This window comes from Hippocampus zosterae, chromosome 15 (genome assembly GCF_025434085.1).
Source record: "Hippocampus zosterae strain Florida chromosome 15, ASM2543408v3, whole genome shotgun sequence".
NCBI lineage: Eukaryota > Metazoa > Chordata > Actinopteri > Syngnathiformes > Syngnathidae > Hippocampus > Hippocampus zosterae.
In genome coordinates, this window is record NC_067465.1 from 5,520,251 (window position 1) to 5,531,390 (window position 11,140).

At 43.1% G+C, this 11,140-nt stretch overlaps 2 protein-coding genes across 2 annotated transcripts; one reads left to right on the top strand and one right to left on the bottom strand.

The window, feature by feature from the left end:
• Positions 1–118: 118 nt before the first annotated feature.
• prmt5 (protein arginine methyltransferase 5) lies at positions 119–4,965 on the bottom strand. Its single transcript, XM_052088770.1, has 16 exons — positions 4,622–4,965; positions 4,318–4,436; positions 4,040–4,125; positions 3,728–3,862; positions 3,518–3,630; positions 3,355–3,404; positions 3,085–3,248; positions 2,749–2,910; positions 2,259–2,336; positions 2,087–2,145; positions 1,764–1,886; positions 1,465–1,640; positions 1,050–1,253; positions 845–955; positions 710–774; positions 119–630 (listed from the first exon to the last, which is right to left on the bottom strand). The coding sequence occupies exons 1-16, from the start codon at positions 4,717–4,719 to the stop codon at positions 478–480; spliced, it is 1,896 nt and encodes a 631-aa protein (XP_051944730.1). The 5' UTR covers positions 4,720–4,965; the 3' UTR covers positions 119–477.
• Positions 4,966–6,335: 1,370 nt separating this feature from the next.
• Positions 6,336–10,310, top strand: psmb5 (proteasome 20S subunit beta 5). The gene is made up of 3 exons (XM_052088794.1): positions 6,336–6,615; positions 7,565–7,871; positions 9,896–10,310. Exons 1-3 carry the CDS (start codon positions 6,388–6,390, stop codon positions 10,177–10,179), a joined length of 819 nt encoding a protein of 272 aa, XP_051944754.1. The 5' UTR covers positions 6,336–6,387; the 3' UTR covers positions 10,180–10,310.
• Positions 10,311–11,140: the final 830 nt, after the last annotated feature.

Sequence of the window (11,140 nt, forward strand, 5' to 3'; positions counted from 1 at the left end):
ATAAGTGGGGTGAACATTTTCAGATTTTTTTTTTTTAAGTTAAGTATTGTTACAGTCCAACAGTCATAAATGAGTGGAAAAAACCTTCACATGTATTTAAAAACAAGTTTAAAACAAGAACATTACAATGTCTTTATTGAGCATACAAATACAGAACAATGGGGGAACATATGTAATCTCAGTGCCATAGGAGTCCAATATTCTTCAGTTGAGTAGAGAGGTCTTTCATCCATATCTTGATGGAATGTCTTCAATAAGGCATACTTTGTGCTGAATTTAATGTTTGCGGTGCTTGTCAGCTCTATTGAAAAATGAACAAAACAAGTACACTGGACATTTATTTAATTTTTTTATATTGCGTTAGGATAATCTGACTTCTGATATAACTGATGAGGCACAACTGCCACAAATGTTACTAAAAAACAAACAAATAAAAAAAAAAAGACATAGGGAGTTGTGCATAGATAACGTGGATGTTTACAGCCCGATTGTGTAGGAGCGTCCAGCGGGGTTGTGGATTGCAGAGCACGCTGGCTCTGTCACAGCCCATTCGTACCACACTTTCTTCCCATTGTTGCAGCGCCAGAATCGCACCGTGACATCATCATCACGCGATATGGACATGGGTTGCTGTTCGAGGAAGCGCGTGGATTTATTTTTGTTGATCACATCTATGAGTTTAATATTTCAACGTAACAAAAGTACTTACTTTGAGGGGGAAGAGAATGGGGAACCATGAAAACATTCCAGGTGAATGTGTATCAGGTTTTATACCTTTAAAGCACAAAGATTTGCATTATGACCTCACTATAACACGTGATCTTACTTTTCGAAGTCTACTTACTGAGCGTGACATCTTTGTAGAGCGTGGTCTCAAAGTACCCAGCAAAGCCATGGAGTACAGAGTTACAACCCACTGAGAATTTGAGGCACTGGTAACGATTATTGTTCATATCTAGAGGCAGAAAAAGCCAACATGATCAGTGCCTTAAAATACAAGTATATTACATGACATGAAGTGGGACAAAATCGGTTGGTGTTTTGTCTACCTTTTGTGGGGTGTGTGAAGGTGAAGCATGGTTTGGGGTCAGCAAGCTGGTGGAAGTTGTGGAGGCGTACGACATACGGCATTTCGAAATGGCACTCGGGGTCCTTGTCGCGTTCCCTGCAGCCTCGGACTTCGTTATACAGCTTGGAGGAGGACAGCGGCGCCAGGAAGGAGGTGTAGGAGCAGGGGATGCTCACGCCATCGTCTGGCATGATGAGATGCGAGACGAGTAAAAAGAAGCTCATTTCAGATGCACCGAAAGGGAAGAAAACGAAGCAATAGCAATTTTGGTGACACTCAGATTCACCAACTGATTTGTGCTTCAGAATGCAGGTGCGCCTAACGTTGGGCGTAAGTGACGGATACTGCATCAAACCGGGCTCGTCAAGAGAAAACAGATGACTGCAAGGAAGCACCTTTGAGAAAGTGCTGCGCTCCATCCAAGCACTCCGGGGAAAGCTCATTGTCGCCAAAGGATCCAAGCAACTCGCTCACAATAATGTCAGCCTTCTCAGGCGAGGTCCAGTCTCGCATGTCAGATGACACCACCGTCACCTGATCCCCCCACTCCTCAAAACGCCAGTTTTCCAGCCTGCGGAAAAAGTAAGATGCAATTCATACAAACAGGTGTTATGGCTCAGGACAAAAAATATTATCGTTCAATATCTTTGACGGACAAGTCGAGCATGAGCATGTCCTTGTAGGGGTCACTCACGTGATGACGGCGTTGGGATTTTTTTCAACGGCGTACACTTTCAGCTTCCGGTCTGCTTGTTTGGCAGCACGCAGAGATGCATTGACCAGGGGACCCCTGCCTGCCCCCAACACCATCAACACTCTGTGGGGAAGAGTAGCAAATAATTCACCCCATTTTTTAACTGTCATCACAAGTTAGTTTTTTTCTTTTTAAGAGAATATGCACTCTTCAAAGGTCAGCAACAGTTAAAGGCAAATTGAACATAAAATTACATTTTTAGTGATGCCCGAATATAGTATTTGACTTTTAAGTAAAACACTCGCTTTCGTGATGCAACTCACTGAACATTGGTGTCTTTCTGTTCCTCGGGGACTCGATCAAGAAGGCATTTGTACACTGCCTGAAGACACAAGACAACAGCTATTTTGATAAGAAGCTTTGGCTTTTAGGTTATACTATACAACAACAACAAACAAGACACATCATGGCATCACTTAGCAGCGTGGATCTTACCTGTTGGTACTGTGAATATTTAATAGGATCCTTCTCAAAGACTTCATATGTCTGCGATTCCAGGTTATCCATGAGAGGCTAAATGGAAGAGGAAAATGTGAATGAAGGAAGGAAAAGTTTAGTTTGCACAAGTGCTGTCTACGGAAATTCTAAATAGGAGCGTCAATTGCTGTCAACAGGTTTTGACATTTTTAGGGGGCCAAATGATTGTTAAGGTGTAAGTTAAATAAATGAATAAAGAATAACGATAGCCAGGATGGCATCATTTGGACTCTTGGGTGACATCACTGTATGAAAGCAACGCAAATGCTTGTGAACAAGTTGAATCTCAGAAAATTCGACTGTTACAAACACAAAAAAAGTATTGAATTGAATACAACTTTATTGTCAAATGTGCTGTACGTATGTGTAACATACAGCACGGATGAAATTTCTTCCCTCTCAAGACAAAACAAGTATGACAGAATCTGTCGGAAAAAAAATTCTGTACCTGTAGGGGAGACTGAAGGTAGTCTTCATAACCCTTGGCAAAGAGCTCATAGGAATTGGGTGCGGGCCGGTTCTGGCTGAGGTATTCCAGGTACTGCAGGTATGAACGAAAGTCTTTCTCGGTGTGGCGACTCGTACCCGTGAAGATGAACTGTGCCTCCAACTGTGAAAGAACACACATTTTTATTAAACCTACACTTGAGAAGCCTTTAAGTCAAATTGCACACCATTTTGCTCTGGGATGCCAGAGGTTAAAACCAAGTCATAATTTTGTGTTTATACAGCCATAATGTTGGAAAATCCCATTTCATAAATACATCAACTAACTTTTCCCTACCTTGAAAAGACGGACAATTAATCGTTGGTGTGCTTTCGATAAAACAGGAAATCCCTTCTTATTGGTTAGGAAGATGCTGGTGGGAAGTATGGCTGCTTTGATTGGTTCCCCAAGCCACTTATCAATCACAGTTTCTGAGGGCATGTCTGCTCCAACTTCAATGGCTTTAGGAGTACAAAACAGGAAATGTTGATGAAAAGTTCTTTTTTTTAAAAATCAGAACAAACTGGAATGCCCTCAAACAGGCACATCGTGGCATGATGTTCTTACCAAGATAGACCCTCTTGTTGTAATCACAAAGGGTCCTAAATGAGTGCCACCTAAATGGACAGATGAGAATAGATTTGTCAAGGAACTAATGATTCAGGTAAAAAAAAAAAAAAACACCAACATAAAACAACAGATCGATGGCATGTCGTCGCTTTAAACCGACCAGTTCCATGTCCTCTCATCTATAGTTGTCTCATCAATACATGTGACTGGCTCATTCTCAATCAGGTCTTCCCGCATGTCTTCTGGAGCCATCAGTGGGACTCGAATCCAGAACTAATCACATAAAGTGGGCAGCTGGTGTTACGCGATTCATCGGGTAAATCCGGTGGCTTGCTTGTGCTCTTATTCTACAGGCGGTCTCATGTCTTACATTTGTGGTGTGGTGTCCAGACTGGATATGGTTAAGCAGCACACGTGCAAGATTTGCTTTATGAGGTCCATTCATAGGCATCATGAAGACAGGCAGACCCAAGTAGGCCGAGAAATGCAATTCCTGTGCCAGAGCCTGGAGACAAAGCCAAAATAATTCATGAACATGGACGGCGTTAGAAGGAAGCAGCAAAACCCCAAAAGGGGAAAGATGGGAAGAGATGACGCTTATAAATAAAATATTCATTCATTCATTCATGAATGAAAGGACCGTTTCCAGCATCGACATCTGTGACTGTTCATTCCAACTTACAGCTTCTGAGCTTCTGCGTACTGTCTCAATTTCTGAATCAGTGTCAATCCATGGAGACTGCTTCCCAACAATCAGGGTGTTCCAATCTAAAATAGAAACATATATATATGTCATAATAATATGTGTGTGTGTGTGTATAACTTGACTTTTTTATTGACTGTAGTTTACAAAGTATAGTAATAGTAAGAAAGGGTAATCGTCTATGCCTTGTTCTTTTGCACAGACGTGCACATTTACGGACAAAACCGTGGCCAACATTCACGAGAATGCGCTCTAACCTCTTCCACACAGCAGCAGATCAGACCGCGTCTGGGCACCGGGTCGAGATTTTGCGGGTTCCAACTCGAATTCCCTCCTGAACCTCGGGTGGAACAGGGGCATGCATACGAAGTCAAACCTGAGAAACGAAGACAAAGACAAACTATTTTATATAGTTACATATTACGTTTGGCAACAAACTGCACCGCACTGGGGTTGGCACGTGCAGATAATTCGCCGGCTAGCTTAGCATCCATCGTTGACATTTACTCATTAATTTCCGCGTCGTCCTCTAGGTTCAACACTAAGCAGCACTCTTCTTACCCGAGTTTTGCGACCGCCGTTAGTGTCTCGGCAACTTCTGGAACGCAATTTAGATCCCTTCCGCAGGACACCCTGCTACCCGAACCGACGGACGCCATGACTTGGCATGCAGGGTACGAACTAGGACCACCTCGTTGGTCCCTGTTTGGAGAAAATTGATGCCATTTTGGATCTACACACGACGAGATAGGCCAGTCAGTCGAGGGAAGGAGGAGTCAAAATGGCTTCGCAAGTCTGCCAGTTTCACATCTCGTGCAATATCGCGGCACAAAAATGTAACAGCACTGATTCTTTTATTAAAAAATAAGACTGGAAAAGGTGAAGCACTGATCGAACTCTTGAAGTAAAAGTAAAAACAAACATCTTTTATTGCACACACACACACACACACACACACACACACACAAACGCACGCACGCACGCACACACACACTCTCAAAAGCTTTGCTCACTTCATGTAAATAAAATAAAGAAAATTAAAATCTAATAATTACCTTTAGAGTGATTGCAGTTTCCATATACAATTTATAAAGAAAACATCGTAACATTTGCCAAATGATGACTGAATCATAATAAAAGATGCAACTGAACTATAAATTTATTTTGCATCGACAGAGTTATCACCATTTCAATTATTTTTTGTCCCATCAGATCGTATTTTAGAAGCAGTCAGCTTAGTTTGTACGTGTTGTACCTGTACTATCTCATTAGCAAACAGAAAGTGAGGGAAATAAATGTGAAAAGGTTTGCAGAAAGAGGCTTCACTTCATATCATTTTCACTTCACGCAAGATCAAATTACATGAACATTTTCTGCAAGCTGTCACATTTATAAGTGTTGCGACTAGGTCTGAGTGTTGAGTTGCAAAAAGACAGCGAGATTAGTTGTCCTGGATGGCAAATGACAGCATCTCTCTGAACAAAGGAATACGAGATATGCAAGTTTATGAGTGTTTCCATATTTCCTGGATTCAGTTAAATCTTTGTCTGAGGAGTGTTTTTTTCTGCCTGTCGAGAAAGACATTTTTGAACAAGGAATACATCTATTTCTACTCCACTTTTGACTTTGGATAATATATTTTTGGAGCTTCAAGGACACCACTGTGCATCACAAGCAGTTCGCTGTAACGTTGAAGGTAAAGCGAGATCTGAAACTGTTACGACCTTTGGTGTAGCCTAATTCCACCGGAAAGAAAAGTGGAAATCTATAGAATTTTTGCATGGCAGCACTGACCTCAAATTACCCTCACAAACTGTCTCCACATCTATCCATTTGGTGACAGTCTACAGACAGTTTTCACTAACTCATAGAACAGCGACGAGGATTTATCTTTCAAGGTGGGACAAGCTGAATGTTCTTTTGCTCAGAAAGTAGCGCAAACTATCTCTGATTTGGTGGCCAATTAAATGAATTAAATGAAAGACTCCCATACAACGTGTGGTACCTGCTCCCACCCTCAAACTGGTCAATTTAAAAAAATAGTCATACAGTTGAATGGTTTTTTGGATTGTTGTTCCCGCTAATAATTTTACACTTTTTTTTAAACAAATAAAAAATATATAACCTACAAATGACCCATCGCATATGTCCGTTTCAAAATTCAAACGTGGCCATTGAGCAGAAAAGTTGGTCCACTGAATTAGCCAAGTTTTTCAATATTTATTGGACACCCGCAACTACAGGGGGCGCTATATGGGTTTATTCGTTCACAAAAATGTGCAAATAAGAAACCACGGAAGTTGCTTGCTCATCGCGTCGTTTCAAAGATGGCTCTCGCTAGTGTGTTGAATCAGAATTGTGCTGCTTTTTCCTTTGGCAGTCGTCAAACGACTGCTTTCGATTGTGGACCCGGGCTTAGTGGTGTGGGGCTCGAAAGTACATCGGGAGACAACTTTAGGTTTGCCATCAGAAATCCAATGCGTCCGGTGGTAGACGATGGTGACGTCGAGAGCAAAATACAGTTTCTGCATGGGACCACTACCTTAGCGTTCAAAGTAAGTAATCGACTCCGGTGGTTGGCTGGGAATTCTTCATAATATACGAGGGTTAATAATTTTTATCAAAAGATTCGTCTCTTTTGGTCGCACGCTATTGTTGTTTGATACATCAGGCTGAAATTCATAGAACCGACGCTCTCAATTAGCATGTTGGCATATCCCAACCACCGCTTTTGTGATCGGTCATGTTCACGAGTGTTGTACAGTTAACGAGTATTATACTTGAATAATACACATTTCAGTCGGTGTGCTCAGTGAGGTTACTCTAAATTGACAATATCGTTCAATGTTGTGAAAGTGAAAGTACATTTTCTACTATTTCCCAGCATATCTTGACGTATGACAAGCGTTCAAATTAAGGCAGGGGTGCTAATTGGCTCAGTTTAATTTATAGCACAACAGCCGATATAAAGAAAGGTTGTAGTGGAAAGAGAATGTCAAACGTGAAGCTTTTGCACATCATGTAGTGCAGTGAACCCCAGTTTTATTTCCAGGGGACATTTCTAAACCTACCTGCGATTGGTACAATTATACGATTTAGAGAATTTTTTTTAAGTAGTGTTAAGCTTCAAATTGCTATAAACCTATTAGAATACACGTTTAAATCTAGTAATACGAGACTGTCGCAAAACATCACAGAGGATATGAAAAGGCACTTGCCTCGCACAGTTCTTCAATTAAGAATGTATCTATGAAAGTCTGCTATCGTAACGCTAACGTAGAATGCCAAACACTGCAGAAGGGCTCTTGGAAAGGAGTGTAGATGATAAATAATTAAAAACTTTCCAAAAACGTTACTTAATCACACATTTATCACTAAAAAACAAAAAGCGCAATCAACCACTCACAAGCCTTTGTTTTCTCTGCTCTGCTCGGTGGAAATGGAAACTCGACTCAATTTTCTGAAATCTGCCTGAGTAAAACGGTCTTTCCCTTGTCATATCAGTTCCAGCATGGTGTCATTGTGGCGGTGGACTCTCGGGCCACGGCGGGCTCCTACATCTCCTCGCAGACAGTCAAGAAGGTTATTGAGATTAATCCCTTCCTGCTGGGCACCATGGCTGGAGGAGCAGCAGATTGTAGCTTCTGGGAGCGTATGCTGGCCCGCCAGTGCCGCGTCTACGAGCTCCGCAACAAAGAGCGCATCTCGGTGGCGGCGGCATCCAAGTTACTTGCCAACATGGTGTACCAGTACAAGGGCATGGGACTCAGCATGGCAACCATGGTCTGTGGCTGGGACAAGAGAGGTCCAGGTAAATGCATTTTACACTACATCAAATTGTTGGTACAACAGCGATCTTTATCACAGGCAACTATAAAATCAATCTTAACAGGATTTTTATATCGCACATCTTTTTAGAAGAATCAATGATTGAAATGGCAAATGCAGTTGCCAGAGATGCCCACTGGATGGCACTACAACCTGCGTTCTTTCCGTTTGAGCGTTTACCACTTAAAAGTGGTAAATGCAGCCGCTTTTGATGCCGGAGTGAGGCTGTGCATCACGGAAGGTGTACATAAAGAGTCGGATAAAGTGACACAATGATGGCAAATCGATACAGCCGAGTTTGTTGCCCTGTGAGAGAGGCAGAATGGACGTTGAATGCCAGCCCTGTACAACTGTTGATCGTAGCGCACATACGCAGGCTGAGATTGATGTCTTGTTTGGAGAACAGCGGTGTCTGTGTGCACAGCTCGTATTTGCGTGTTGTTTGCCATCAGAGGTAAATGACATGCGTTTAAGTCCCATGCATTCAAATGAGAAAATAATGATGTTTGTATTTGTTCAATTGCCACGGGAGCTTTGGAAGGCCAGTGATTGAAGGGTCAGATAAATGGCATGTTGATTAAATCTCCCACGATGAAGTAGGAAGCCGTTAGCTGACGATAATACAAACAGCACTGTGAAATGGAAGGGTGCTATAAACTCTCCATGGGTGTAAAAGTGAGTGTGAGTGGTTGGTTGTACTGCGATTCTCTGAAACATGCACTTGTTCACTCCCTGACATCGTCGCAATTTGGAAAGGGATGAGTGCCGTGTCAATCTCGCAGCTCCCGCACGCTGCTCGTCACCGAATCATGCAGCCAGCTGTGCAATCTGCGGAAACAAGTCTCCTGTCAGGTTGCCTAATCCGCATGGAAGGATCGTCTCATCTGCCTACGAATTACCCATCTACTGCTTTCCACCTTTTAGCGTTGCCTCAGAGTCTAAACAACATGAATGTGTCAAGCTGCATTGCTGTTGTTGCTACACTTCATGGTATCGCGTGTACCGTGGTGAAGATCACAGGGGTGTTTGGAAGGGATTGAATGGGGATAGTGCTCCCGCCCCCCCTTTTTTTTGGGGGGGGGGCTACGCTGATGCTATTCGTAGGCCTCCTCATCCTCTGTCACGTGTGGTGCTCAACACAAGAGGCGGCCATTCTAACTGTCCGCCTGCACCATCGGTTGTAACAAGTCCTTCACAGTTTTCAATTGGAACAGGCAGGTGTCAGAGTGGCAATTTTACCCCATGCATAGGCAGCGGATGATTATCAAGGCACGCTAACGACAGGCTGAGGAAGCTGCAATTTGTCAGATAAAATAAATGGTAAGCTCTTTTTCCATGTGAAAAGTGGCTCTCCGTAGCGCTAATAGTCTGTCACTGGTTTAGCACTGAATATGCAATCTGGGGATGTTTTGTTTCAAGTGTTTTTTTGTTTTTTAGCAATACCAATGAATATTTGGCAGAATACAGTACAGTATACATTTTACACGTTTTGATTGTTGACAATGTGATGCTTTGGATTTACGCCTCTCACGTGAGTGTGCTCCACGTCGAAGTTTCCACGCCTTAAGTACTAAAATGGATATTGGTAAAAAGAAAAGCTGCACAAGTAAAATGTCCCCTGGATGCGCTTGCAGTGTTCGCCCTCCCCGCATCTCGGTGTGCTGCTTGCATTTCTGGTCGATAGTTAATTTTTGGCAGGTTTGCGGGGATCAATAAAGCCCCGAGCAGGGCCCTCCACCGGCGGAAAACGACGTCGTCAGCAGGTTCCGCGGTCTGCTTCATTTTACTTGAAGTGGATGCAGCTGTTCTGTCTGCCAGCTCGTCTTCACTTGGAAAGGTTGCAGCTGCTCAGATTATCACCGGAGGATGCGGCGGGCACGCTTAGAATTCCGGGTGAAAGCGGAACAATTTAACCCGTGAGCTAGAACTGTCGATGCTTTATCCTGTAAATATCCGCTGACGGTTAGGCCTTCTAGCACCTTTCTGACCAACCTGCTCTCTCCTCAGGGCTCTACTACGTCGACTCAGATGGGAGCAGAGTTTGCGGTGACCTGTTTTCGCTGGGCTCCGGCTCGGTCTACGCCTACGGTGTGATGGACAGCGGCTTTCGTCAGGATCTGACCGTGGAGGAAGCCTGCGATCTGGGCCGCCGCGCCATCTACCAGGCCACATATCGCGACGCCTACAGCGGAGGGCAGGTCAACTTGTACCATGTCCATAGCGAAGGCTGGACCAGGGTCTCCCAGGATGATGTGCTTGAGCTGCATCACAGATACAAGGATCAGGCATAATTTTTCAAGTTAAATGCTCAGGAGGGGGGACTGACGGGTTTGGAAACACATTTTTTTTTCTGTATCCAAAATTGAAGATCTGAAATGTCTGTTGGGTTGATATGAATAAAAAAAATTAAATGAAACACTCATTTATGACCTGGTCCCTTTTTTTTATATTAAAACCATCAATCGACGATCACGAGTGAGTTCCAACATAAATGAGGGATTGAAAAGAGCAGACGACTCAAACCTTTTCAGTTTTGTTGGAGCGGGAGTATGTCGTATTTCTATCGATGGGAAAAATCCAGATGGAAATGAAACCTTTCTTATTTTAGAGTTGCATGGCAATTTTTTTAACAGTTGGGTACCTTTTGGCCACTTGCGTCTCACGCTGAGAAAGTAAACTGAACAACTTCATTTGAATTTATAGTGTCATCTGTTTTCCGTTTGTGTTTGCAGTCGACTGCGGCTATTAGGCAAAAGAGGTACATCCAAATCTTCGATGTCCTGGCTTTATTTTTCTGCATTTATTAGCAGAACATGCGCTGCCTAAATAATGCCATCCAATTGCGTAGCCTTGGTTATTGTGCCCCCTCAGTTTTTCTGCCAGCCCCCTAATAAAATTAATCTCCTCCCCTCATATTGCACAAATACGTATTTTAATTGAAAGGGAGGATGTATACTTAAATTCCACACCCTCCCCGCACTTAGACTGAATACACAACCTCGCGCCAGCCTGCCAAGTTGTTTTACAATATAACGACCCGCAATGGCAGTGTGTGCCCCTTCAGTGGTTTTTATGGCTGGGAATAAACTGGATGAGATAAATCCAAAGCCAAACCCTATCAAGCCGTGGTTAAAAACTAGTTTCACAGGTGACTCGTTAGCAGATGGAATGAGAACTGGATTTCCATATATGGAAATGAGAGGCCCCTCATCAGTGATTTGTAACTGGAATGATGGCAGTATGATGAAGCAT